Source organism: Larimichthys crocea, chromosome XI, assembly GCF_000972845.2.
Source record: "Larimichthys crocea isolate SSNF chromosome XI, L_crocea_2.0, whole genome shotgun sequence".
Lineage (NCBI taxonomy): Eukaryota > Metazoa > Chordata > Actinopteri > Sciaenidae > Larimichthys > Larimichthys crocea.
Window position 1 is genome coordinate 5281130 of NC_040021.1, and position 24528 is coordinate 5305657.

The 24528-nt window shown below is 43.1% G+C and overlaps 2 protein-coding genes and 1 long non-coding RNA gene across 11 annotated transcripts in view; 1 reads left to right on the forward strand and 2 right to left on the reverse strand.

Annotated features, from left to right (window-relative positions):
- Positions 1-66: 66 nt before the first annotated feature.
- On the reverse strand, positions 67-7877 carry LOC104931464 (cytospin-B). The gene is made up of 12 exons (XM_019271954.2): positions 7456-7877; positions 6494-6608; positions 4278-4760; positions 3315-3388; positions 2584-3215; positions 2411-2498; positions 2251-2326; positions 2119-2155; positions 1443-1539; positions 1232-1348; positions 1062-1121; positions 67-971 (listed from the first exon to the last, which is right to left on the reverse strand). Exons 2-12 carry the CDS (start codon positions 6531-6533, stop codon positions 882-884), a joined length of 1794 nt encoding a protein of 597 aa, XP_019127499.2. The 5' UTR covers positions 6534-6608; positions 7456-7877; the 3' UTR covers positions 67-881.
- Positions 7878-12694: 4817 nt separating this feature from the next.
- Positions 12695-24528, forward strand: part of dlgap2b (discs, large (Drosophila) homolog-associated protein 2b) — a 95594-nt gene continuing 83760 nt past the window's right edge. For 7 of the 9 annotated variants that reach the window (XM_019272477.2, XM_019272597.2, XM_019272755.2 and 4 more), the window contains exon 1: positions 12695-13196. In XM_019272477.2, coding sequence (XP_019128022.1) covers positions 13073-13196 — 124 coding nt within the window. In that variant the 5' untranslated portion in view covers positions 12695-13072. Of the gene's footprint in view, positions 13197-13722; positions 13778-17644; positions 18616-24528 lie in introns of those variants that run through there. The other 2 variants (XM_019272701.2, XM_019272870.2) reach the window with 2 other exon arrangements.
- Positions 21182-24528, reverse strand: part of LOC113746914 (uncharacterized) — a 71491-nt gene continuing 68144 nt past the window's right edge. Inside the window, exons 3-4 of the long non-coding RNA XR_003463215.1 lie at positions 21441-21546; positions 21182-21297 (exon numbers count right to left, since the gene is read on the reverse strand). This is a non-coding gene — a long non-coding RNA (uncharacterized LOC113746914). The remainder of the gene's footprint in view (positions 21298-21440; positions 21547-24528) is intronic.

The following is a 24528-nucleotide window of genomic DNA, read 5'->3' on the forward strand; positions in this document are numbered from 1 at the left end:
TTTATTTGTTACAAGTTCCATTTGACCATTTTCTTTGTCTTTGAACCTTAAACATTTTTTTTTAAAATCATTTTAAACCATTTTTATATGCCGTCATGTATGATATGTCATCCTTTTGTTAAAATTAAAAAGGTTTTCTGTGAATCTGTGTGTGTGGTTTTAATAGAGTAAACAAACGTCCACGTACATAACTTTATTATTGCAATAAGGCTTTGGCAACAACATCTTCATATGTTTACCATGTTTTTTAAAAATACTGGAGCGCTTACACACATTTACATATATACATTTCCTTTAGACAGACTGTGTAGTGTTTAACGTTGAAGCGTCACTATTCCAACATAAAATCTGGCTTCACATCTACCGCCTTCCTCTTAGTTTGTGGGTTTTAGGTTTGGGTGCATGCAGACATGATGATACGATGATCATGGCAGGGGAGGTTCATGATAAAAATAATAAAGTTTCCCCAAATCATCCACTTAAAAATACAACACAAATGTAATCATAAAGTGCTCAGTGTATATATTTCAAAAAGGCAAAAGTGCAAAACCAGTGCTCCCAGTAACAAAAGTGAAAATAAAGCAGGTGTTTATATTCTGGACCGATTTTTAACTCAATGACAAATCTCTGTGTGTCTTGTGCATCATCACCCGGCAGCTAGAAAAATAAAAATACACCAAGGTTCAGTTGTTTTTCCACCAGGGTGCCGGCAAATAATCTTTTCTGTGTGGAGGATGTTGTATCCATACATAAAATAATATAAAATCTAACACTGACTGGCTGGCCGGTTCATTATGAGTAGCGCTCCCTCTTGTGGTGAGCAGTGTTTCAGTCCTTTGTTGGTAAGAAAGAACCAGGCAGAAGACGAGAGGAAACAGACTTCACATCTCAAAGTGACGGAAAATGCTTTCGACGTAACCCAGGACCTTCTGCCAGTCCGGCCCGTCGGCTTTCAGCATCTCCTCCATTGTCTGTTGACACAAATCGACATGTAAAAGAGAATATTAGGAGACCGGAAGCTGGTTTAAAGTAGTGTTGATATGAAGTGTGAAGAGTCTCACCAGTGTGGCTGTGATTCCCACGCTCTCTCCTGTCTTAAAAGCAAGGTCCAGATTTTCCTTCTGTGAAAACATTTCAATCAGAAGCAGCTTTTAATATCATGAGACACATTTTTCATAGACACACTCTTCTGCCTTTCATCAGCGTGAAGAGATTTCTCCCTGGGTTGTACCTTGTCTGCTGGGTTGAGGGTGTTGTACGGGATGTGAGTCGGTAAATACGTGTGATAAACGGCACAGAACGCCAAGCCGTCCTCCCAGCTGCTGCTGAAGTTTGTGATCTCAATATTCTGCCACAAAACAACACTTGATGAAGATAGAACTGGTAACAAAAGGTAGAACACTGAATTCCTCTGAATATTTACAGATCTTCTCCTCTCTAACCTTGTAACCATGGGTACGACTCTGGCACCAGCGCAGCAGGGAGTTTCTTCTGGAGCCGCCGTGACGCCTCAGCAGAGCGCTGAAGCCATCCTGTGGTCTGGGAAGGAAACAAAACCACAGATTTAAAAAAATAACTTGACTTGTGGTGCAATTTTCTTAGCATAGTCGATTGTTTACGGTTTAATTGGAGTTTGTGGCAAGGATTTGTTCACGGGTAATGGGAAAATGGAGCGTTACATGGACCGGCGGGTGGGTTTGGACTGTGTTTTCCCAACCCTCACCTATGGTCATGAGATTTGGGTTTTGCATACAAGTGGCTGAAATGAGCTTCCTTCACTAGGTGGCTGGGAGTGTGAAGCTCAGACATCTGGAGAGAGCTCAGAGTTAGAGCCACTCGCTACTGCATGTCAAAAGGAGCCAGCTGAGGTGGTTCCTCCTGAGGGCCTTACTTTGGAGGTGTCCGACTGGGAGGAGACCCTGAGGAAGACCCAGAACCCACTGGAGGGACTACATAGCCCCTGTAGACTAGAAACACCTCTGAATCCCCCAGGAGGAGCTGGAAAGCATTGTTGACACACTGCCACCGCAACCGACCCCGGATAAACCAAAGACAATGAATAGATGCATGGATGAAATGTCGATATCAACAATAAAACGGGGCCTAATATTTCCTTACTTGATGGAATCTGAGCTTTGGTCCTCATCCTGTTTTCCTGCAAGACAAAAAATTACACCACAGTCATACAAGTCTTTACTAATCTGTCTAAAAGGACATGAAGGGGGCTTAGTGCTGGAGCTTTAAGTTCACCTGTGTAAAAGCTGGACCAGCTGTCCTGCCGCTGTAGAACGCGGTCCATCCTTCTCCGCGTCGGTGGCTCTTCTTTCTGGAAAAAAGTTTAGAGACGTTCATTCATAAAATCATGATATTCTAAAGGAACATTTTCATATGAACTCAACATGCGTCGTACCTTGCATAGCGGCAATGTTGTACTTGTGTTTTTTGGGGTCCCGTTTTCATTGACGGGGTCAATTGGGAGTGGCAGACGAGAGAGACTCCTAAAAGACATTTATTTTTAATGTTTTATGATGCTGTCTTTTATGTAAAGGGGCGACTGCGTCGTGAGTGTTAATGTAGACTCACCAAGATCGTTCAGCCAGCATCACGATCCTCCTCGGATCTTTATGCCCTCGTCCTCCTTCTTTCTTCTTCTCCAGGGCGGCCAAACTTCGAAGGTATGCCTCCGCCACCCCTTTCCCCGTCAGCTGTGCGCTCTCTGATCCATTCGCCTCCTCAGGATCATGATCCACAACTTCAGCATCCACCTCTTGATCCGTTTCATTTTCCTCTTTTTGCTTTTCAACATTTTTCTCTTCAGTGTCGTCTTCATCTTCCTCCTTTACCGCCAAGACTTCCTGTATGTCCTCCCCCCGCCCCTCCTCAGAGTCTTGTCTCTCTGCCTGTTGGTCATAATCCGTCACGTCTCTCACCCGGCATGCGATGCTCAGAGCTTCCAGCTCAGCTTGCTCCTGCTGTCGCTGCAGGTTGAGTTCAGTTAGTTTGAGGCAGACGTCTCTGTGCTCGGCTCTCAGAGCCTCCAACTCTCGGTCCTTCTCCTCCTGTCTCCTGAGGGCCCGAGCCAACTGCTCCTCCACAGCCCTGTGGCTCTCCTGGAGCAAACCCAGAGCCTGCTCCGCCTCGACCCTCAGCCGGTCGGCCACGGACACCGCGACCTGGAGGTCACACTGGAACTGACGCCACTCCAACCTCTCCGTCTGTCATGGGAGGACCAAAGAAAGTTGTCAAAATCAAGTCTCTATTGTAAATGTTTTGTTGCCTAAGAGAGAGCCATGAGACCTGCAGTTCAAACTCACCCTCAGTGTCTCCTTTAGCATGTCCACCTCCTCAACCAGCTCATCTTTCTGCGTTATCAAGCGCCTGAGCAGCTCTGACAAACAAAAAAAGAGATTTAATTAAGTAAAAATGACATTTGCCAATTCAATTATGTATTACTCATCCTGTAAAAACAGGGATAGAATTTATTCTGTGGCTCTGGAGGAGCTTTATAACCCTTATGATGTCATTGTGATGTCATCAGTATTATCTCGGTTTGGATTTGAAAACCTGAATTACCAAAGGAGGCATGGAGTTGGAAATATGTAGACATCTACTACTCAGGGGTGGTATAACAAAAGATACTGCTGAGTTGCATCATGGGAAATGTAGGATTCAGTGTTTTGAGAGCGTAATCCACAATAAGTGACTAAAGGTGAGAATGTCTCGGCCTCTGCTGCTTCACTTATGATCGTTCTTTGTTTAATTTGCAAACACAAAAATCACTGAAATACTTCTTGTTTCTCCTGATTCGTTTAGTTTATACATATGCTGAAATCAGTAACTCTTCACAGCCAGATTAGGTTATCAGTAATCTGTAACTAGTGTTGCAGTTTCTTCTGATCTCCAACAGAGGTCAATAAAAGTTTACGTTGGATTTATTGGTGTAGCTGCAGAATGTAACGCTCTTATTTCATCCTCTCCCTTCATAGCGTGACTATTGTGGCTGCAAAACGCACCAAAAATTGTGAAAAGGTCCCATCTAGAGCTAGTTTGTCTGTTCTGGGCTACTGTAGAAACATGGCAGACACGGTGCAAGAGCACCTGCAGCACTTCAAGATATACCAGGCTCAGTTCAAGGCAACAAAAACATAACTAGTCTTATTTTCAGGTGATTACACACAAAGTTATGCATATTACATATTTCATTTCTGCTGTATCCTGTAAATAAATGCCACTAAATCTGACACACTTGACCTTTAAAGTTTAAGAAAGCAACCTACCTACTGCTCCTGTGGTAACATCAGTGTTGGGGGTCAGGCCTAGTGAGGCCCTGTAGTGCTCCATCAGGCTGAGTAAAACCAGAGTCATCTCCTCTCCGGCTCTCTCCTCTGCAGCCTGCGGCTCCAGCCCGCTGTCCCGCTCCTGCCAGCTCTGCTCTGAAGGTGATTCTCTGGACAGAGGCGGAGATGCCGGACTGCCCGGGCTGCCCGCTGCCATCCCGTGCCTCGCTGCTGCATCACTCACATTCGTCTCTGAGCTGGCGGCGCTGTCTACGCTTATCACAGCCCATTCAGAGGGAGCAGGCGGTTTCTGTGTCCAGTCTGCTGGAGTGGTGGTGGCAGGAGTGGTGGGGGCGGTGCTGTCGGCTGGTGGTGATGGCGTCTGTGCCTTATTAGAGGAAGCTGCAGAGGATAAGGCCATGGCAGTCAGATCTGCCTCTGAGGGTGTGGTTGGAGGCGTGTGGAAGAAATCTAAAGGAGAACCTGAGAGGGGGAAACAAACGGGGAGCAAAAGAAAGAAAGAGAGAGAGAGAATCATAGAGGTAAAAACTGATAGAAGTTGAAAAGTGTGCTGAAAGCAAAGCCCCCCCCTCCTCCTCTTTTCCTCGATGCAGATGTAAGCACCCCGTGTCCGCTCCCTTATTTACTGTCCTGGCCTGACTGATGCAGCAAAAATCCTCTCCTGCCAATGCCTTGGCAGGCAAACCCTCACACACTGTTCCCCTCCATGTGGCAAGGTCCAGGAAGAGAGGCGATTTTTACCCTGATCTACTATCTAACAGCTGCTCTCACTGCTACCACGAGGCGATTACATCCATCATCGACAATCTGCATGAATCAGACAATCAGTTTCATTGATTTCTGCATCGGGAAACATCTAAAACATCACCTATCCCTGACAGATAATGCACAAGCTATGAGGTTTTCTGTATGATGCCGTTTATAGTGTGCATTTGTTAAGAAACTCAGGCAGATTTTAAAAAATCTTCCCATGTTCCTTCATCCTCCTTGCCCTTGTGTTGTAGTGCAGGATTCTGCAGCGTCATCATTTCCCCAGCAGCAGCAGCAGCAGCTGCATGATGCAAGTCTGGTAAGCTACAAGAGGGGAGCTATTCTCATCCTCTAAGCCTGAGACTACTTCATGCATAGTGACAGCCAAGAGGAGGGGAACAAGGAGCAGCATTTTAAACAACTGTAAGTGAGAATTAAAACTGAGGGAAGGGCCGGCTAAACGTCTTTAGAAAACAAGACGTGTGAGGTGGCACATTAGCCGACAGCTGAAGGATACTGACAGTACGAGAGAGGCTGACGCTGCTGAATCCAACTTTTACCAAATCCTCTGGGATACAGTTTGTATTTCACTGCAAAGTTCTGATTCATCACTTCCTGTGATCGTACAGGAGCTGACACCGGAGGTTCATTGAAACAAAAAAACTTTCCCTTTTCTTTTAATTAGGGAGATATAATGAGGAATCGAGAGACACTCTTGTTTATCTGGTGCGTTACAGCAAAATCCACCATTCGAGCTGAAAATAAACTGACTCACCATCGTTTATTCTGTTTTCATTTTTATTATTTTGTGAGGCAGAATAGTAATAAGCACAGAGCCGAAGCCTCCATCTGTGTAAAGCCTCCTGTTTACTCTTCTGCATCACAAAAGAGTGCTGTTTTTTTTTCCTGAGTGCAAACTAGTTTATTTTTACCTTGCATTTGGGGGATTGGGCAGACACCAAAATACAAATGTGGCACTTTCACTCTTGGGAACCAGGAGGATTAAATCCTGCTTTTTATAATACGAACAAACTCACATGCATCACACCTCACACCTCCAAAATCGTCGGTCTCCTGCAACCTCTCAGACCTCAACTGTGAAGCCATTACACGCTGAGCACAGAGTACAAGACATGACTCCTCAGCCACCTCATCAACTCATGCGTCATACTGCTCCCATCCAGTCACAGATTCAAGCCCCTGGGCTGTAAACAGGCATGTTACGACAGGAGTTTTGTCCCTTCTGTCATAGCATCTATGAATTTATGTATTATGTGAGGCCTTGTACAGACTGTGGCAACAAATATCCTTTTAAGTATCTCTCTGTCCATCCATCTATCTATCTGTACATTTTACAGTCTTCAAGCATTTGTAAGAAAACTGGTCATGAACGGTGAACATCTTTTATAAAATGAGCTGTTTGTGTCTCTGTTTTTTTTAAATACCTGTGGTGCCATGGCCGTCTTTGCCGGTATGGTTACCCATGATCCAGCAGGAGTGCAGGGGTGTGTATCCCAGTGTCCTTCACTGCGTCCTCTGTTTTGTGAGGCACACTGCTCTCTGGACAGGAGGGAAGAAATATAAATGTTCATGAGTGTGTGACGCATCGCTGGACTTTTGATCAGCAGGATAAAAAGGAGAGCAACATGTTAGAAAAAGGAAATATATTTAAGCCTGGGAGGTGAGAGCTGAAGCATTATAGTTTATCATTGAGCATGCTAAAATGGTTTCCAAAAAGGTCAGCGTGTCAGGTGAGTCACCTGCCTGCAGGGAGCTGACGGTTATACATCTTTAACATGCATTAACATGAACATATGTTGCACAACAAACAGCCACAGATGTGTTGAACATGATCTCATCTTTCTAACATGGTACACACAGGCTGCTCTGCAGTGCTGAGGAGTTATCTCGTGTTTAACACATGGTCGACTCTCTATGAAAGATTAACCCAACTCCATATAATGATCTGGCGTTTTAAGGTTGTCATGGCTCAGATTGTAAAAAAAAAAACGTGCGCAGCATCCTGGGGGAAATTCAGCATGCACATGATTCTCTATAAATACATTTCTGATTATTTTCATGTTTTTGAACTCAAGCAGATAATTTTAGGGATTATTGAAGAAGTACGTCCCGAAGCTATGATCGAATCAAGGTGAATTGTGCGCCGTATCAAAGAGTTATTTCTATCATTTCATAAAATGTCCTGGAAATGTGCTCTGCAACACAGCCCCGCATCCAAGCAGCCACGCAACATTAAACTGCGCGTTTTGTGAATGAAGTTTGGAGTAATGTTTTGACATTGATCCCTATCATATTACTGTTGTGCAACTATTCTTAGCTGTGGCATATTTTGCACCCAAACAACGACGCTACACACACCGTCACCTTCCACTTTCATTCATCTTACCTGCTCAGCCTGCCAGCTGGACGCGCTCCAGTTTGCTCCCCCGGCTGTCCGGCGGGTTTCTTCACCGGGTACCTCGACCTCCTTCCCCCAGTCAGAGGTTTTTCCCGTCTCCCCCCAAAAAAAATCACCACAGGACACTGTTCTTGTTACTGACATTCATGTTGCTTCACACACAGCTATGGAGAAGCAGCCACCATCTCTTTAACTTGGAAATCCAACTCTGCTTCGCCTTTAAATCCAATGCGACAAAAAGCAGAGAAGGAGGCAGAAACAAACCGGCTGCGCAGCAGCTGCACGTTGGATCGACGACATGAGTGTTGTCAGTGGCATTATTTAGTGTTTTCACACAAAGTCATAATAATATATATTCATAATGTGCAGTTTATTGAAATATAAGTCTGTGCATGCTGGCGGGGATGTATTTCCACCAGCTGGAGGCTGATTACCTTTAAATGCAGGTGTGTGGTGCAGGTGACGCGCAGGTAACCACCTCACGCGGTCTGGATTACGTCATTTAGCACGTGAAATGGCACACCTTTGGTAAACTGGTTCCAGTGGGTCCACCTGTGTCATACTGGTCAGAAGCTCCAACTGCACCAAATACTTCCAAGTGTTTATCATGAAGATAACTGCAGTGAACAATGCACCTCTCACAGGTTTCACAGGCTGGAGACCTCTGTCTCTCTCTCTGAAGTATAAAAGAAATATCATGAAATTTAATATAATAATAAATGAAAATCCAAATCCAGCTGCAAAATGAGACGATTTAAACCAACAAAATCCCACAAGAAAGTCACAGGAGTCACGTAAACTATGAAGAGTTTACTTATTACTGTCCGTAATATTACAGTTTTGTATACAATTTAACAAAAAGACAGAAAACTACTGTACTAAATTGTAGTGTTTTGTGTTTATTATCAACGCTGTAGTTTGCAGTGGTGTTGATCGTGATATTGAGAGGTGTTCACAATATTACAGGGTCATAATGTCTGTAAATAAGTAGAATCAGTATAATAATAATAAGTAATTCATATTTACTGACAATAAGTATACTCCTGTAGTGCACTAATTTTCAGCAGACCCTGCTTTCTTTAAGATGCACTGATGTGAAGAAAACAAGTAAAAATAGGTTAAAACATCTCTAGAGAGCTATAATTCTCTTTTGTTTGTCTTATCTGACACATAACAACAGCATAGCTGGCATAGATAAAGAGGACGGAGGAATAGTAGAGAGACGATAGTGGTGTCTGTTGCTAAGGAGAAAAATAAATCATGATAATCAGATGAGGTTCTTTGCTATGTCGTATTCTGACCAATAGGATTTGAATACAAACCTCGTCTTTAAACAGAGATGTTGCCTTTTTTTTTTACAGGAACCTGGAGGCAGATCAACAAGAAGTTTTGTAACATCTAATAAAAATGACAGTCACTTAATGTAAATTACACTTGTTAGCTTCAGCCCAAGTGTCCAAGAAACGAGGAAACATTTGAACTAGATGATGGATGTTTCTGCTTGTGGGAGGTGGTAGGAGATGCACGTGATACAATTTATGTGAAGAGATTTTTTTTTTTAATCTGCTAGCTCAGAATATATCAATGTTTCAGAGTCATGATACAACTCTGTCAAAGCATCCCTGCAAGGAAATAAAAACAAACTTACAGTTAACTCACCATCATCAGAGAAGTAGATGACAAAACACACAAAGATGTCCTCATCCAACTCTACGCCCTGCTCCACTTCTAGTGCGAGTAGGAGAAATTTTACTTAATTTCTGCTGCACTAAAGCATAACAAACAAATAGTATGAATGTTTCAGCACCATGGACAGGGAACACACAAGAAGCTTGTATCTGGCGCCCTCCAGTGACTAAACTCAGTACCGACAGGAATAATTAAAGAGGCAGTAATACTTAACTAACTCACTACATGTTTTAATTTTTCTTCTTTAAAACAACTTCATTAAACCTACCTGTCTTTACCTTAACAAAAACTTGCCTAACATTTAGTGAGGTAACTAGTTTGAACACTGAATGAAATGTGGGGCTTCAAAAAGTATCTTTGGTTCACAAGGTTGTGGATTTCTATGTATTTATACAATAGATAATAACTTAAAGGTCACAACTCTGTGCGAGGTTTGTAATCTTCATGCACAAAAACAATGTTTTGGTCAGGGTCGTGGGAGGCTGGACTTAAGGTGAGAGGTGGTGTACACCCAGGTACACCAGTTCATCACAGGGCACATAGAGACAAACAAGAATTGACACTCACATTCACATACAGGTGATTTAGAGTCACCAATTAACCCTGTTAAGTGGGGAGAACGTGCACACACACACATTCCAGGTTCAAACCAGGAACCATGACCAAAACATGTATATTATAATTGTTGCTGTTATTCGACGTATGCTGCAGTGTCTCTTCTTTTACCATCCAGACAGATATCATCCTCCTCCCACCTAACTAAAATCTCCTTGCAGAGAACTGACATTTCCCGACTGAGCTACTAACCCGTAACAGTGAACTCTGCTGCTCTTGCTGCAGTTATGTCATCTTTGTTTATTAATGTTGTGCGTACAGATTGATTTGTGAACCGTGTGAAATCCTCTCGTCTCTGCAGTGTGAGCAAAGGTCAAGAGATGCAGGCCGGTTTTCAGCTTTTGGCTGTTTCATCGTCCCACGGTCTCTCAGTGACCTTCACACCATGCTGCAAACTCTTAGCATTGGTAATCAGTCTCACCATGTTTCTTCACAATAATCCCACTCACTTTTATTTCCATAAACATCATCTGCAAAGTTTAAACTTTTTCAGAGAAATCCTTCGTTTTTGGTAAGAAACCTTCAAAAGTAATGACTAATGAAGTCAGAGGATTGAGGAACTTAAAGCAACATTGCATTTTTTTTGTAATTTAGCTCCCCCAGTTTGAGAGTGCAATAAAACTAAATATATGATTACATTACTACTGATCAAAAACCAGCAAGTCGACAACTTTGTCCAGCTCAGCGTCTGTCTTCCCAGCCTTTTATTTCACCAAGCTGTCGCCAGCGATTAAAAGTCAGTCCCAGATTTACTCTTGTCCAACAGCTTCTTGCCCACTCACTCTCGTTTTCTCTTCATAGCTTCCTCCATCAATGTCCCCTTCAGTTTTCTCCCCTCTGTCATTATGTCCATAGAGGCTGCTGAGCCCGATTACATTGTCCGTTTGCCCAGCTCCGGTTCTGGCATGACACTGGCTCCACTCCCTGGCAGTATTCCACCCTGCCCCGAGCCTGGTACGTACGTACGTACTTACGTACTTACGTACTTACTTACTTACTTACTTACGTACTTACTTACTTACTTACTTACTTACTTACTTACTAACTAACTAACTAACTAACTCTGTGCTCTCAGCTCACAGTCCAGGCAGCCTGGCTAACAAACTGAACTAACATGAGCTAACAGAAGCTACAGTTGGCAGCAGTTTACTTCACTGTTCAACTGGAAACGCGGTAAGAGAGTTGAGGCGGAGCAGCCGGAGGACATCAGAGGGAAGACAAGAAAACATTTTCTCCATAAAATATGATTCAGTTTCACCAAAATCAGGAAAACAGTTGGCGTTACAGACTTCTCGTGAGAGATCATACAAAGTTATAGTGCAAGAACAAAAATACAGGCTGAGTGTGGGAACGAAAGAGACACCGTTCACCTGATTATACGTGAATGTAGCATCAAAATGATTTAAAACCTGTTAGTTTAAGGTAGAAAAGTTACACAGTGTTTGACTCTGACTTCTGGGCTCAACAGACGTGCAGGAGATTAAGGTATGTAGGACGTGACTGTACATTTAAAAACAGTGTGGCTTAAAACTCTTTTTTAAAGGAGATACTGTGTATGCTGAGCTCGTGTTGTGCCAACTCACTGCTCATATGAAACCCCACAGGAGCTGTCCAGAGACACAGCAGTCAAACCAACACCGGCCTGTCAGGACGCTCTGCTGGAGGAAAGAGCCCAAGGTCATGTTGTAATGTTGTTTTCCATTCATTCACACCGTTTAAATAGAAAGTTATGTCAGTAAGAGCTTCACGAATTTCTGTTATTATAATCAAAAGCAAAGTCAGCGTCCATAGTTTTAATCTTATAGCTTCACTAAATTATTTTTTAAATTACGTTTTCCTCCTCCTCATCCTCGCCCTGCTGCTACCTGCACGCCTGTATTGGCTCTTCACGTCAGTCTTTATGTGATAAACATGTTACAGCCTCTTGTTTGAATATTCCTCCTGCCTGACATTTGCACCCCTGTGTTTCAGGTTCAACTCACTTAACTTCAATCCTCATCTATCAGAATAAACTAGTGTTTAACTCTTCTTACAAGCCCTGGACCAAGTTCCACTTTTGGGTTCTGAGTATTATAAAGGGTAAAGGATAAGAAAACTTCATTAGGTACACTAATGTGATCCAAAACAACAACTCTGCTATAAATTCTGCCTTTACAAAGGTAATGTTCAGTTTTGATTGACAATGTCAAAGAGGTGTTAATTTACACTGGAAAAAAAAAATAATAATAAAAATGTGTAATATTAAAGTAGTTTATCATAACTGAAATAAATAAATAAATAAACTATAAAAATAAAATTTTAAATGAACATTTCAGTCAAGGTTTTGCAGAAAAACAATACTTTCCCATAACTCCTCCAAAAAACAATTACAGATTACATTACTGTCAATTTACATAACTTGTATGTAATTTAAGAAAGCAGAATAAATACTATATACATAATATAGTAATGTTTCTGTACAAAATGAGAAATAACTAATTTGTTATAACTGGTATGATACTTAAAAACAAAACAGAAAACTACTGTAAAAATGTAGTTTTACAGTAGTTTTACTGTTGATTATTGAGGTTGTAGTTTGCAGTGGTGTTGACTACGGAAGCTCTAAACAGTCATACATTCGGGTTCATTTAATTAGTTTTCTCTGCATCTCAAGTTATTTACATCAAAATAATAGTGTTGTTATCCCAAGATAACGAGATCATTTCCTCGAGATCTCAAGATAACGAAACTTTGTTTTCCAAAGATAACAACATAATTCATTTGAAAACAAAAAGGATAGTATTGATGATTTAAAACACTAGACTCTCCTTTTGTTTTTGTGTTTTTTTAAGGTCTTCAATTTAGTTTTCCGTAAAATGACAATCTTTAATTTACATTAATTTGCACAGGTGAACTTGAAGTGGGTGGTAAGTTTGTAATATGTAATATTGGTGCAGTAAATAAATGTAGATCTTTCCTTTAATGTAAACAACACATCACATCACTGTCCTTCATCTGTGGATCATCTGTCCAAGTTGAAGTCAGATAAGTTATTTCTCTCAGGTTGGATCAGTAAATACTAGTGGCACGCTGTGGGTGCAGACTTTGTGAAAATGGCGCCTGATATTGTCTTGCGCCTTCATGAGAGGAGCTGTGCCACCAGTGACAACAACAACATCGGCGCGTTATAATTCTCCATCTCCAGAGAAATGAAGTCTGCCGCCGCATCAGGACTTGCGTCGGACGAGAAAACACATCCAAGCCGCCGTCATCATGGGAAACTACGGCCGCTCTGCTGCAGAGCTTTGTAACGGACGAAGCGATGAACATCTTCACGGACATGCACAGGAGACATGATCGCCTCTCACTTATCTATCGCCCGTTCACTATCGAAGAAGAAGAAGTGGTGACCTTCTCTGAGGAGGAAGATGTCAGCGCTGAAAAAGGTAAGGGGGAAAAAAGGATGTCGTGTTTGTGCATGAGCCGAGCCTGCAGCAGAGCCTGTTATTGTCAAGTGCGCCTATAACATGAGGTGTGATGGAGGCTTGGGAGGGTTTTTTTTTTAATTTTTTTTTTTTGCATACACCTGGTCTGAGTGACAGCAGAAACTACCAGAAGTTCTGCAGAGCATGAATGACTCACTCACTCAATGATCTTGTCACTTGGGGTGTTTTTTTTCCCCTTCTTCCTTGCAGCCGTCAATCAAAACGCACTGAATGATGCATGATGTGTGGGTGACAATCGGAGTACATGTGTTCTGGAGGTGGAGGGAGGTGAGAAGAAGTCACTGTGAATGGAGGAGACCCACAAGCCTCCCTCCCCCTTTGAGTTTCTCTCTCTCTGTCTGTAGATGCCCACATGTTCCCATTGTGCTGCCCCCCCCTCCTCCATTCAGTCGATATCTGTATGTGTGTCTGGGGTGACTCAGCTGTATTGTACTATATCTGTCATCCATCTTTTCATCTGTCACAGGTGTTACCATGGCTACTACAGACTCACTGCTGTCTTTTCTTTGAGAAGGACTCAGGTAAGAGGTGGGAGCGGGTGATTAAGTCAAACATAACGATGAGATGTTCATTCACGTTAACAGGCAGCTTTTCCTTGATCTTACACAAAAAGAAGCGAGGAGTTTTTTTGCGTAGTAGATGAAGAGTTTAAACTTTATCCAGAGTGCGTGTGATGTTCTGTATTTCGAGAAATCTCACAGAGAGACCAAACTGATCGCACTAACAGACTCTGAGCCCGTCTAAAAATCAGTGAGCTGTTGTGATGTCGTGACGAGCGACTATTAAATCTTACAAATGAAAAATTCTGGATTCAGATCACAGAATCAGGACCGGTGAATCTAACATGAACGATTTACATCTCACACTTGATGTTTGAGCTTACGGTGAAAAACTGGCAGCTCTGGTTGCCAGAATTTTACCGATATATATATATATACACACGTTTTGGAATATTACAGCAAAAGGATATTAGTTTTGCTGGTTGCCGTTTTATTCCATATTTTTTTTAGATGTCTGTAGATTTTACGGTGAAAAACTGCCAAACCATGACCATGAAATATGCTATTGAATATTACAGTGTTTCACTGTACAATTAAGAATATAAATATATACATGTTATATGAAAATATGACTGATGTACAGGTATACAGTCATATTTCATGGTATATTTTACGGTCTATTACCGTCACGGTTTGACAGTTTTTCACCATAAAATGTAATTTTTTTACAGTGTAGTACCATGTTTTTATCTATACTTTAAGGCATGTGTACAGCACTATCAGCTTGTCGTAAGTCGGGCACGTTTTATGGTGTTTATTCAAAGAATAACAACTTGAACTTTGCCATCAAGTGAACAGGTGATGTTGAACCTCCACGTTTCCACAGTAGCAGACAGACAAACTAAAACACTGGCTCTAGAGAGGGACTTTGCAGCTACAATAGATTGACGCTAGAAAGAAGAAACAAGGGAGTTGCAGTTACACCACTAGATGCCACTAAATCCGACATGACGGCCATTTAAGAAACAGGTTAACCAATATTACTTTTGTTTTTTTTATGAGACTTGATGATGATGTCTTATTCTTTAGATGTTTCAAACTGTAAATTAAAGCTGCAATAATACATTTTCTTGGCCACTTGGGGGCAGCACAACAAGCTGTGAACACGACATTGACATATTATCGTCCTGCAAAGTCAATATGGCTTTGCAGGAAGTCTACAGCGGGTCTATCAGAGCTTTTTTCGTAAAAAGACTTTGCATACTGTGGTGGAGGTGTTGGCTGTCGCGATGTGTGGAGAATCTGGGAGATAGTCGTTAATTAGTTAAACTCTGCACGACTCCTTCTTGCAGCAGAGGTCAGAGGATTGAGAAGCATCCGAGGGAAAAGCACTGCAGGGGTCGATTGCCTTTCTCTTGGCAATTTTCTTTTTTTTGGGGGGGGGGCATCACAGATGATCAAACGCTGCCTCACATCAGCACAGACCTCAAATACTATCACTATCACCGTGATGCTTTTGAAGGCGGTTTTAATTTACGTGGTTATAAATAGCACGGGCTGACAAAATAGTATTCTCACGATTCCCCCGTAACTTGCTAGCGTATAATTCACCAATGAACAAACATATCGAGGTCAGGTTTGTCTATTTTTACACGGAGGCTTCACCTTTTTGTTGTGCTCGTTAATATCACGGGTACATTCTGCACATTTAGCACAACACTAATTGTTCACAACACTTAGATAAAGACTGTAGCATCTGAAGCTTGGCAGCGTTTGCGTTGCTCAAACGATGATACGTGCGTTATAACCGCACTCTGAAAACGTTGTTTTAAGCGTTACGAATGGGCTGACAGTGGAGTTTCAGCACAGCCACACACACACATCCGAGATTATCTGTGAGTTAATCATGTGTAGAGTCCTACTGTGCTTTTGTCAGCACAAGGGCTCCTAGATGAAGTGAATGTTGATACGGGAACGTCTCTGCTTGTTTGATGTGTATATTAACCTAAAGAATTGTTCGGAGTTTCTTTATCAGCCATCCGCAGAACTTGCTCTTGATCACACCTTACTCATCGTTTTCTCAAGGTTGAGGCAGGATGTTAATGACTGCGTGGACTGGATCTTTTATAGGGACGTGAAGCGAGTGGCAGAGAAGCAGCGACGCTGTTTATGTAACTTTTTGTACTTTAAAAAAAAAAAGAGCACGATGAGGATTTGTCTCGTCGTTTCTATGTTTTCCAAGCTAAAAACAGGATTATAGCACAGATATATGCAAGTGTGTGATACTTCCTTCAGCACTTCAGATCACTGTTACACCACTAGGTGGGACTGTTTACTTGGTAACATATCAAAAATGATGCTATGACATACATACAGCATCTACCGGTGTGTTCACTAACTGGCCTGTGTGCTGTGTTACTTTGGAAAATGCTTTTTTATGCAGTGAAGGGATACATCTGTTGGAATGAATGCAAATAAGAGCACACATGTTTTAAGTGAGGAATCTCTTTTGTTGTCTCTACAGTCTCATTATTCTTGATGGCTGTTAGATGAAAAGTATCATCATATAATGAAATACATCCCGTTTTCACTGAAATCATAAAGAGACGTGCATTCAGTTATATAACGGTACTTGGCGAGAATGAGTTTCTTGTACAGATTTTAATGTTTATAGTGTCTCCCTGAGGGTAAGAGCTCAAAATGTGGCATTGTTCCTCTATATTTAAATCATATCTTTCACTTTAGGGCCTCCCTAGTCTCTAGATCGCTTCATTTCTTCAAACTGTGGCGCGAGTACAGCTGGTGCTGCGTGACCTCGCTCTAGCGGTACTCGGAGGAATCTTAGAAATATTCATTTTTATAGTGAGATAGTAAACAGAGGTACGATTAACTCTGGTTAAATTGAACCTATGATCATCTTATTAGGAATAAACCTGCCTCCTGTGTGTACTGGCCATGATAGTGGTACGTGGAGTGAATATTTTATGTAGAAAGTAGGAGAAAAGATCTTTGTGTCCACAAACTGAGACAGTGATTGATTTTTAAAAAAAGATTTTGGAAGGCAGCTCACTTCAAAACCTTGAAATGTAGCGTGGTACCCATTAAAATCCGGAGGGGGTTGACAACAGTGGAACATCTAACATCACATTCATCTAATCTGCCTCTTAATGAGGACCAGGCTCAGTCCACTGTGAGCTGTATGTAACAGTTCAAGACGTAAGTCTGCTGGACAAAAACATTCGGCACATGAACTTCAAACGTTGGTACAGTCCTTGTTCTTTAAGGCACACACACACACTCCATAACTCCCACAACACAAAGTATCTCAGATCTGTCACGACTCTTTAACAGTTAACAAGAGAGGATTGTGGGTTGAACACCTGAAAATTACTCATCAGACGATATTCCACTTCTACACACAAAGTTTCACATCCTTGTGCGACGGCTTTGTCTTTCCTCATTGAAGCGTCTTTTTTTTTTATGTTTTATCTGCATCATCTATTGCTGATACGTCTTTTTCATCAAGCGGAGGAGCGGTCATATTTCTTTTGAGTAGCACCTCTACTCCTGTAGAATACCAACAAGTCCTATATTAGGCCTGAAATCAATATGATCCTTTCCAAATCGGTATTTATTCCTCTCTCAGATTGTCTCTCTCGACCTTAGAGGCTCTGCTGTGCTGTAAGGACAGAGAGGATGCCCGGTGAAGGAGGGAGGACGTGAGGAGAATGTGAGGGGCCGGTCGGACTCGGAGATAAAGAGTTCTTGCCGGTCGGAGGAGTTTGCGGCTCTAGTTTGGATAAGCGGTAGTCTAAACGACGGGAAATGTGTTGTGATGTAGTTGGCTTGGATCGCCGCAGTGTTCTCGGCGAGCTCGTCTGTGCGTTCGGTTTTCTGTAACTTTCTATGCCATTTTAAACACATGGCCAGAGACACATGTCTGATCTCGGTGACGTCAGCAGGGTCCCGACAAGAACAGGAAATAACCCACCTCCCCTCCCCTCCTTTCTTTTTTTTCCTCTTCTTTTCGGGGCTGGGGAGGAGTGATGTCATCGCAGGGGAAGAGTGAGGTTGGCTGCGGCTTTATTGAGCTTGACGTTTTATTACCAAGACAACCAGACGTATGAAACACATGCACCAGTCGGTACGAGGACACAGGGAAAGTGAGAGTCAAATAAGACGGGGACACGTTTGTGACTCGATATAACCCCCCCTCCCTCCCTCCCTCTCCACGGATGAGAGGGAGAAGAAGTGTGAGGCACACACACCAGAGAAAGAGAGAGAGAGAGAGAGGGATGCAGATAGAAACCTAGAGGGGGAAGAGGGACGGCATGAGTGTGCATGCTGATGGGGAAAGGAGCGTGTGGAGCTACAGAGCTGCAGAATCCTGAATCCAGCAGATGGAGACTCCGTGTCCTTGTTTTGCGGTGATCTGTGGGAGCAACATGCAGCTCGTGCCGCTGCCTCGCACTGCTGCAGTGGAGGAGTAAATGCAGAGCCCAACACTGCTCCAGGTGATCCACAGCAGCCCAGCCCGGCAGACTGCTCCCTCCTTAGCCTTCCCTCTCCTCCTCCTCCTCTTCCTCTTCCTCTTCCTCCACCTCCTCCTCCTTCTCCTCCACCTCCACCTCCTCCTCCTCCTCCTCTGTCAGTGCTCCATTCCTCAGAGGGCTTTGAAAAAAACAAAAAAACAAAAACAAGAAAGGAGCAGAGAAAACACAGGACAAATCCTGCTTCCCCCCCCTATCCATTCTCAAATGTGAAACACCTCTGCATGACTGTACGCCGCTTCCCTGTCATCGTGTGAAGACGCTCCGCATATGTGCTCCAATGTCTCCGGAACATAGGCTCGCTGCAAGGTAAGAAGACTTGGATTCATCCAGAAAAACATTTCCAGTCTTGTGTTTTATTTTTATTTTTTAATCTTTATCTGAAGGTATTTTTCTGTTCAACTGTTACAGCCTTGCATGTGTGTGTGTGTGTGTGTGCGTGTGTGTGAATTTAACAGGTAGATGTAGAAGTTGCCACAGCAGATTAGGTAATCAGTATTCCTCGCAGCGGATAGAGGGGAAAAAAAAAAGCTCTGAGAGGTAAATCTTTGTCGGATATGACAGAAGACATCTGTCAGTTTTGGAGGAGAAGCGTCTCCGTCCTCCCCAACACACACAATCACAGTGATCTGTGTGCAGGTGTGTGTGTATGTGTTCGTATGTATGTGTGTGTAACAGCATCCAGCAGGGTGGGAGGGATTGCTCCTCAAACCGGGCTCCTCTCGATGGGCAAACCGGGGGGATTTTCATCTTGACAATGTGGCCAAACGGCTTCCCATCGATCTTTTTTTTTATTTTTATGCCGCTTACATTAGCAGAACCCGAGGCTTTAAGATAACTGACAGGTAAACGCTCAATCGTTATGTAATCATCTTTAATCGATTCTGTTTGATCGAGGAGAATTGAGAAAAAAAAAGCCCCTCTCAACGACAATTCGTGTTCGGTCTCCGTGTTTGTCATAGATGAAGGGAATTAAAGATGAAGAGGGGGAAACAAGAGAGGGGGGGAGATACAAGGATAACGGCAGCGGGAAGATGGGGACAGGGGCATGAGGAGGAGGAGGTGGAGGAGGTGGAGGATGAGGTGGTGGAGAACTTACTCCCATCACACTGTGATTTTGGAAAAGCCACTAGCCAACAGCTGATTGCCGCGATCCCTCTCCAAATCCTTCAATCTCTCAATCACATGTCGGGTCCGAAGCCTCAGAGCTCTGCACCTGTAAGTGACCTGATGAGGGTTCATCGCGTTCACCACACACACACACACACACACACACACACACACACCCTTCCTAATGCCATAATAAGAGATGGAGAGTAGCTGGTGCTGCAGCGATATCCAAATCCTGCATTCTGCTGGTTGACAGCACTTGAGGGCTTTTCTATGAGTGTGTGTGTGTGTGTGTGTGTGTGTGTGAGTTGAAACCTCTGACTGTGTTTTTAGGTGATGTGTTGGTTTATGCCCTAGAAGGCAAACAAACACCATGAATGTCCGTCCATGCTCATTCATGTTTGCATACAGATCAGATAGCGGGGGGCTCTTTTTTATAACTGCTCTGTGATATGCAGCAGAGGATTGACAGATACTCTTTATCGCTGCAAACATTAATCCTCATGACACACACAAACTGTGCGTACAGCGTTTGCCCTTGCAACAAGCTCCGTCTCTTAATACACTGAGCTAAAAAGGCACACCTCGGACAGCTGTGCGGACCGAATCGGGGCTGCTTTTCGCGTGTAGCTTGCTCATTTGTCATGTGTGGCATTACGATGCAAAGGAGGATCTCTGAACAGCAGAGCGGTCTCAGCTCCTCGCATCTCCCAGGCGGCTTTTTGCTGCTCTGATTCTCCAGCAGATATATATATATATATGTATACGCCGGCATCCTGAAACGCCTCATTCAGCTCGCAGCTCCCAACAAAAATAACCCCCCCGTTAGCAGCCCCTAGAGTCCGCGATGTTTATTACACACCGACGGTACGGGAACGTCGGGCCGACGTACTAACTGACAGTGATAATGTAGCTGTAACCGGCAGTCAGTTAACTTAGCATAATAAGGGCTGGAAACAAATGTAGAAGCAACAACTGTTTCTTGGCTGGGACATGAAGGAGTCTTTGCTAGTTGCCTGGCAACTCTTTGGTTCTGGTTCAGATTGAACAAATCAGATATAATGTGTTAATTACTGAGCTTCAGACGTGCTTCTAGGCAGGGTTTGTTACCTTTTGGACAGTGCCAGGATAGCCCTGTTTCCTCCTGTTTTCCAGTGGGAGATTTCAAAAACATGAAGCCTGCCTGTTACATGATTAGATATCCTAAGTTGGTGCAAGTTGAAGTTGACTGGCGGAGGATAGAGGACGAAGGAAAGGTCAAACATTGAGGTTCATCCTCTGCAGCACACAGGGAAAGTTACATTTTGAGATACTCTACATGGATTTTCAAGTTATCCTCTGAGGACCATGAAAACCAAACTTAGCAATCAGGCCAGCATGTCGAGATCTGGACGCTCTGGACAACAGATAACATCCTCTGCACGTTACGTGTCACGTTCAAGCCCTCTGAAGGACGCCGCTGTCTGTGCCCTTCCTTTGTGTCATCTGAGAGTTTATGAAACGGCTAATCGGTTCACACGCCCTTCTCAGTTTTACTCACAGAGAGAGTTTGTGTTTAGTATTAACGCCGCAGTACATCTTGGTGTTGATGAGATCTTTTCTCTTTGTTTTGCTGCGGGGGTTTGGAGGTCAGGCTGGAATGATTAACCAGCCATCAACTGACGAGCTGATTCACTGCCGGGTGCAGAGCAGGACACGACTATAGAAATACCAGAGAGTGCCATTAACTTACAGACTTTTAATATAGTATCTTTTTTTTGTGTGTCTCAATGCTGCATCTGAATCACCTCAAAGTCAAACTGGCACCGCTGGAATGACTTCTTCTGTTTAGTATTGGCACCAGGTTCTCTTCATTCACAGTCACCTAGTATTAATTCCAAGCTGCAAACATAAATTATTATCAAATACGGCAGTTTATGACATCAGTCTGTTGCAAAAAAAAGTCTCACACCGGGAGTGACACTTTCTCAGGAACCCGGCAAATTAACAGACATCTTATTAAACGATTAAATATTCAAGCTTACCTCTTTAGATCTCAAACTGTTACAACTTCACATCTTTTCTCTGGCGTGTCAAAAATCTCCCGATAGGAGCGACGCCTTGGCATCATCTCGCGCTTCGTGTCAGTGTCTACAATACAAAAAAGGTTTTAATTGACAGACATTGTATTCGGGGGGCTTTTTGTCTTAGCGGCTGATACACTTTCAGCTCGAGACAAAAGGATACTCATTTGTAGTTGCAGTGTTTAAAAACAGTTTGTCTGACACATTAGGACATATGACAGTTATCAATGCGCACACATGCACTTAGCCTCACTGCAAACTGCTGTATGTGTTGGGGTTTTTTTTCCATTTGACAACAGGATTTTCTCATTTCATGACTAATCATTCGGTCTATAAAACGTCAGTATATGGTGAAACATCTCATCATGTCTTGTGTCATCCAATCGCAGATAGAAAAAAAAGCAGCAAATCCTCACATTTAAGTGGAGAACATAACTCGATCAGGTATTCTTTCTTAACTGGAGCGATGCCTTTCATCAGTTGTATTCTTGTCTACAGTACGCCTTTATTCTTTTGCTGCTGCAGTGACCCAAAACACCCCCACAGAGATCATTAAAGTTTCATCTCAGCTCTGTTATCTTAATGTTTCCCGGGCACCTGATGTGCAAAAAAAAAAAAAGAAGAAGAGAGAAGCTAGATAGAAATAACCAAAATCCTAGTTCCCAGTTTTAATCCCTCCTAGTGGTGCTCGACACAATACCATGTTAGGTAGGGAGAGAAGCTTGTGTGGGTGTATGAGTGAGTGGACGAGTGAATACTGAGTTTGAATATAGAGTGCATTCAGAGGAGTGAGCTGGATATTGACAGCATACAACACGATTGATACATGTGGAGACTCTGCTGCTCACGTTTCACCAAAGTCGATAATTTCAGGAGCATTTTAGAGGATTTAAGGCTCGGAAATGGTGACCACAGCAGTGGCAAGTCACTACATACTGTACATAACTGAGTGCATTGAACATTTCATGGGAAAAAGCTCGGTGGCCAAGCCAGACATGGGTTTGAAACTGTGAAAGGCGTCTCTACATCTTCATCTCTTTAAATCCCGTTCCTGCCTTTGAGAACTTTCGACACCAGTTTCTTGTACAAGATCTAAAAAAACCCGAAAATGGTGAAATGTTCCCAGGGAAAAAATAAAATCGATGACGGGCAAGGACGGGATTGCATTAGCGTGTGTGTGTGTGTGTGTGTGTGTGTGTGTGTGAAAATCACAGCATTGATCAGCCTGAGGAGAGGATCTCCGAGTGTTTGCGAGTGTATCGACTACTTTGAGCATGAGGAAAGCCCTCATCATCCAGGTGTGTGTGTGTGTTTCGGTGAAAAATCTGGTGTAATTAATAATGGAATCAACCTCCTGGTGTGTGTGTGTGTGTGTGTGTGTGGTGTGGTTTGGCTTCCCTAATGAGAACTGGATTCATCCTCGGTCTCTGACAGTACGCCGAGTGGAATATGCTGCTCTCCAGCCTGTTTCCATGGAGATACTCAGGAGCTGTAGCGTTCCCCCCCCCCCCTTCTGCTGTACGTTCTACCAAACAGTGCTGCTTCATAAGAGGGATCTGGGCCAGTGTGTGTGTGTGTGTGTGTGTGGGATATAACGGTGTGTTAACAGCCACACGAACACATATTGCACCATTGACGGATAGGCTTATGCTATTGTGGTAGTTTCAAGCTCTACGGCAGTGAATGTGCAAGTGTGTGTGTGTGTGTTTGCAGCTCACTACTTGCAGCAGTGTGAGTGCACAGTGTGTGTCAGTGTGTTGTCCTCTCTCTCCTGTTGTGTCATGCTACTAGTAGCTGCAAATCCCGAAGCTCTGCTGTAGCGCTCGTCCGAGTGTGAGGGTGTTCGCGTGTGTCATAGCGCGTTACGCAGGCCGAGTTATCGGGCGTGTGTGATCCTCTGAGTGGCCATTGACAGATTGTGTGCGTGTGTGTGTGTGTACGTGAGATAGTGAGTCAGAGTGACAGAAAGAGTGCGATGAGGAGAGTGAGAGGGGCGAGGATGAGAGAGAGGTGACGAATGCAGTTTGTTTGACAGTAAACCGTGAACAATGTAAGCTCATTGACAAAAACCCTGCGTGCAGTGAGCCACATCTGCTGTTTTATGTGTGTAGTTACAGTGTGTGTATCCCCGCAGGGCTGTAAAGCCGGAAACTCAGGCTTCTGTGGTTCTTGCTTACAAGGTGACAAAGGTGACAAGTGATTCGTGGCCTAGACAAAGAGACCACCAAGGGGACGGAGGGTGTCGAAAATAGCATCGGGATCTTTTTTGTCTTGGCAGAATGATGCAGTGCAGACCTCGACACAGAGTCCCTGCTGTACGGAGGCCCGGGTGATCCCTGTAGCAACAGGGTTTCTAATCCTGAAGCTCTGCCCTGTCAATATGCATCTGTTTGAAGGGTAGAGCCGCCCTTTGATTCATCGACCGTATCTGGTGTTTTTTTTGGGGTGTTACGGCCTGGGTATGTTAATTAAGTTACGCCCTGTGTAAACTTTCCACATGAACCTTTAACTGGTTACTTAAACAGCTGCTAAAGCCCCCAAAATATTCAGTTTATTATCACAGAGGACTAAAGAAAACATATTCGTATAGTTGAAGCTGGAGCCAGCAAACTTTTAAGCATTTTTACTTAAATAAAATCACTCCATTAATTGAATGATGATACAGAAAGTTGATTTCAACAGTTAACTACTGAACAAACAGTTCAGTATTGACTCTTTTTTAGGCCCTTGAGGCTGGCTCCAGAAGTGAGTCAGACTCCATAAGTCCCCATGTTAGACAGCAGAAATAAACATGTTTACAGCCTGGTACAAAAAACAGTTTATGTCTCTATAGCTAATTTCCCTGTTCATGACAACTCAACTCAACTCAACGTTATTTATAAAGCCCTTTAAAAACAGCTGCAGCTGACACAAAGTGCTGTACATAAAATAGAACATGAAATATAAGACATATAAAACAAAGAACAATATAAAAACAATAATAAACGATAAAACAATGTTAAAATAATATTAAAGCAAAAACAGAAACAGAGTCTCATGCTGGGTTAAA

Coding starts and splice junctions, on each gene's coding strand:
- LOC104931464 (XM_019271954.2), bottom strand. CDS start 6,533: ATGGGTAACCATACCGGCAAAGACGGCCATGGCACCACAG. Junction 2,499..2,583: donor ATGCTGGCTGAACGATCTTG/GTGAGTCTACAT, acceptor AATGTCTTTTAG/GAGTCTCTCTCGTCTGCCAC. Junction 972..1,061: donor TGGGAATCACAGCCACACTG/GTGAGACTCTTC, acceptor TTGTGTCAACAG/ACAATGGAGGAGATGCTGAA.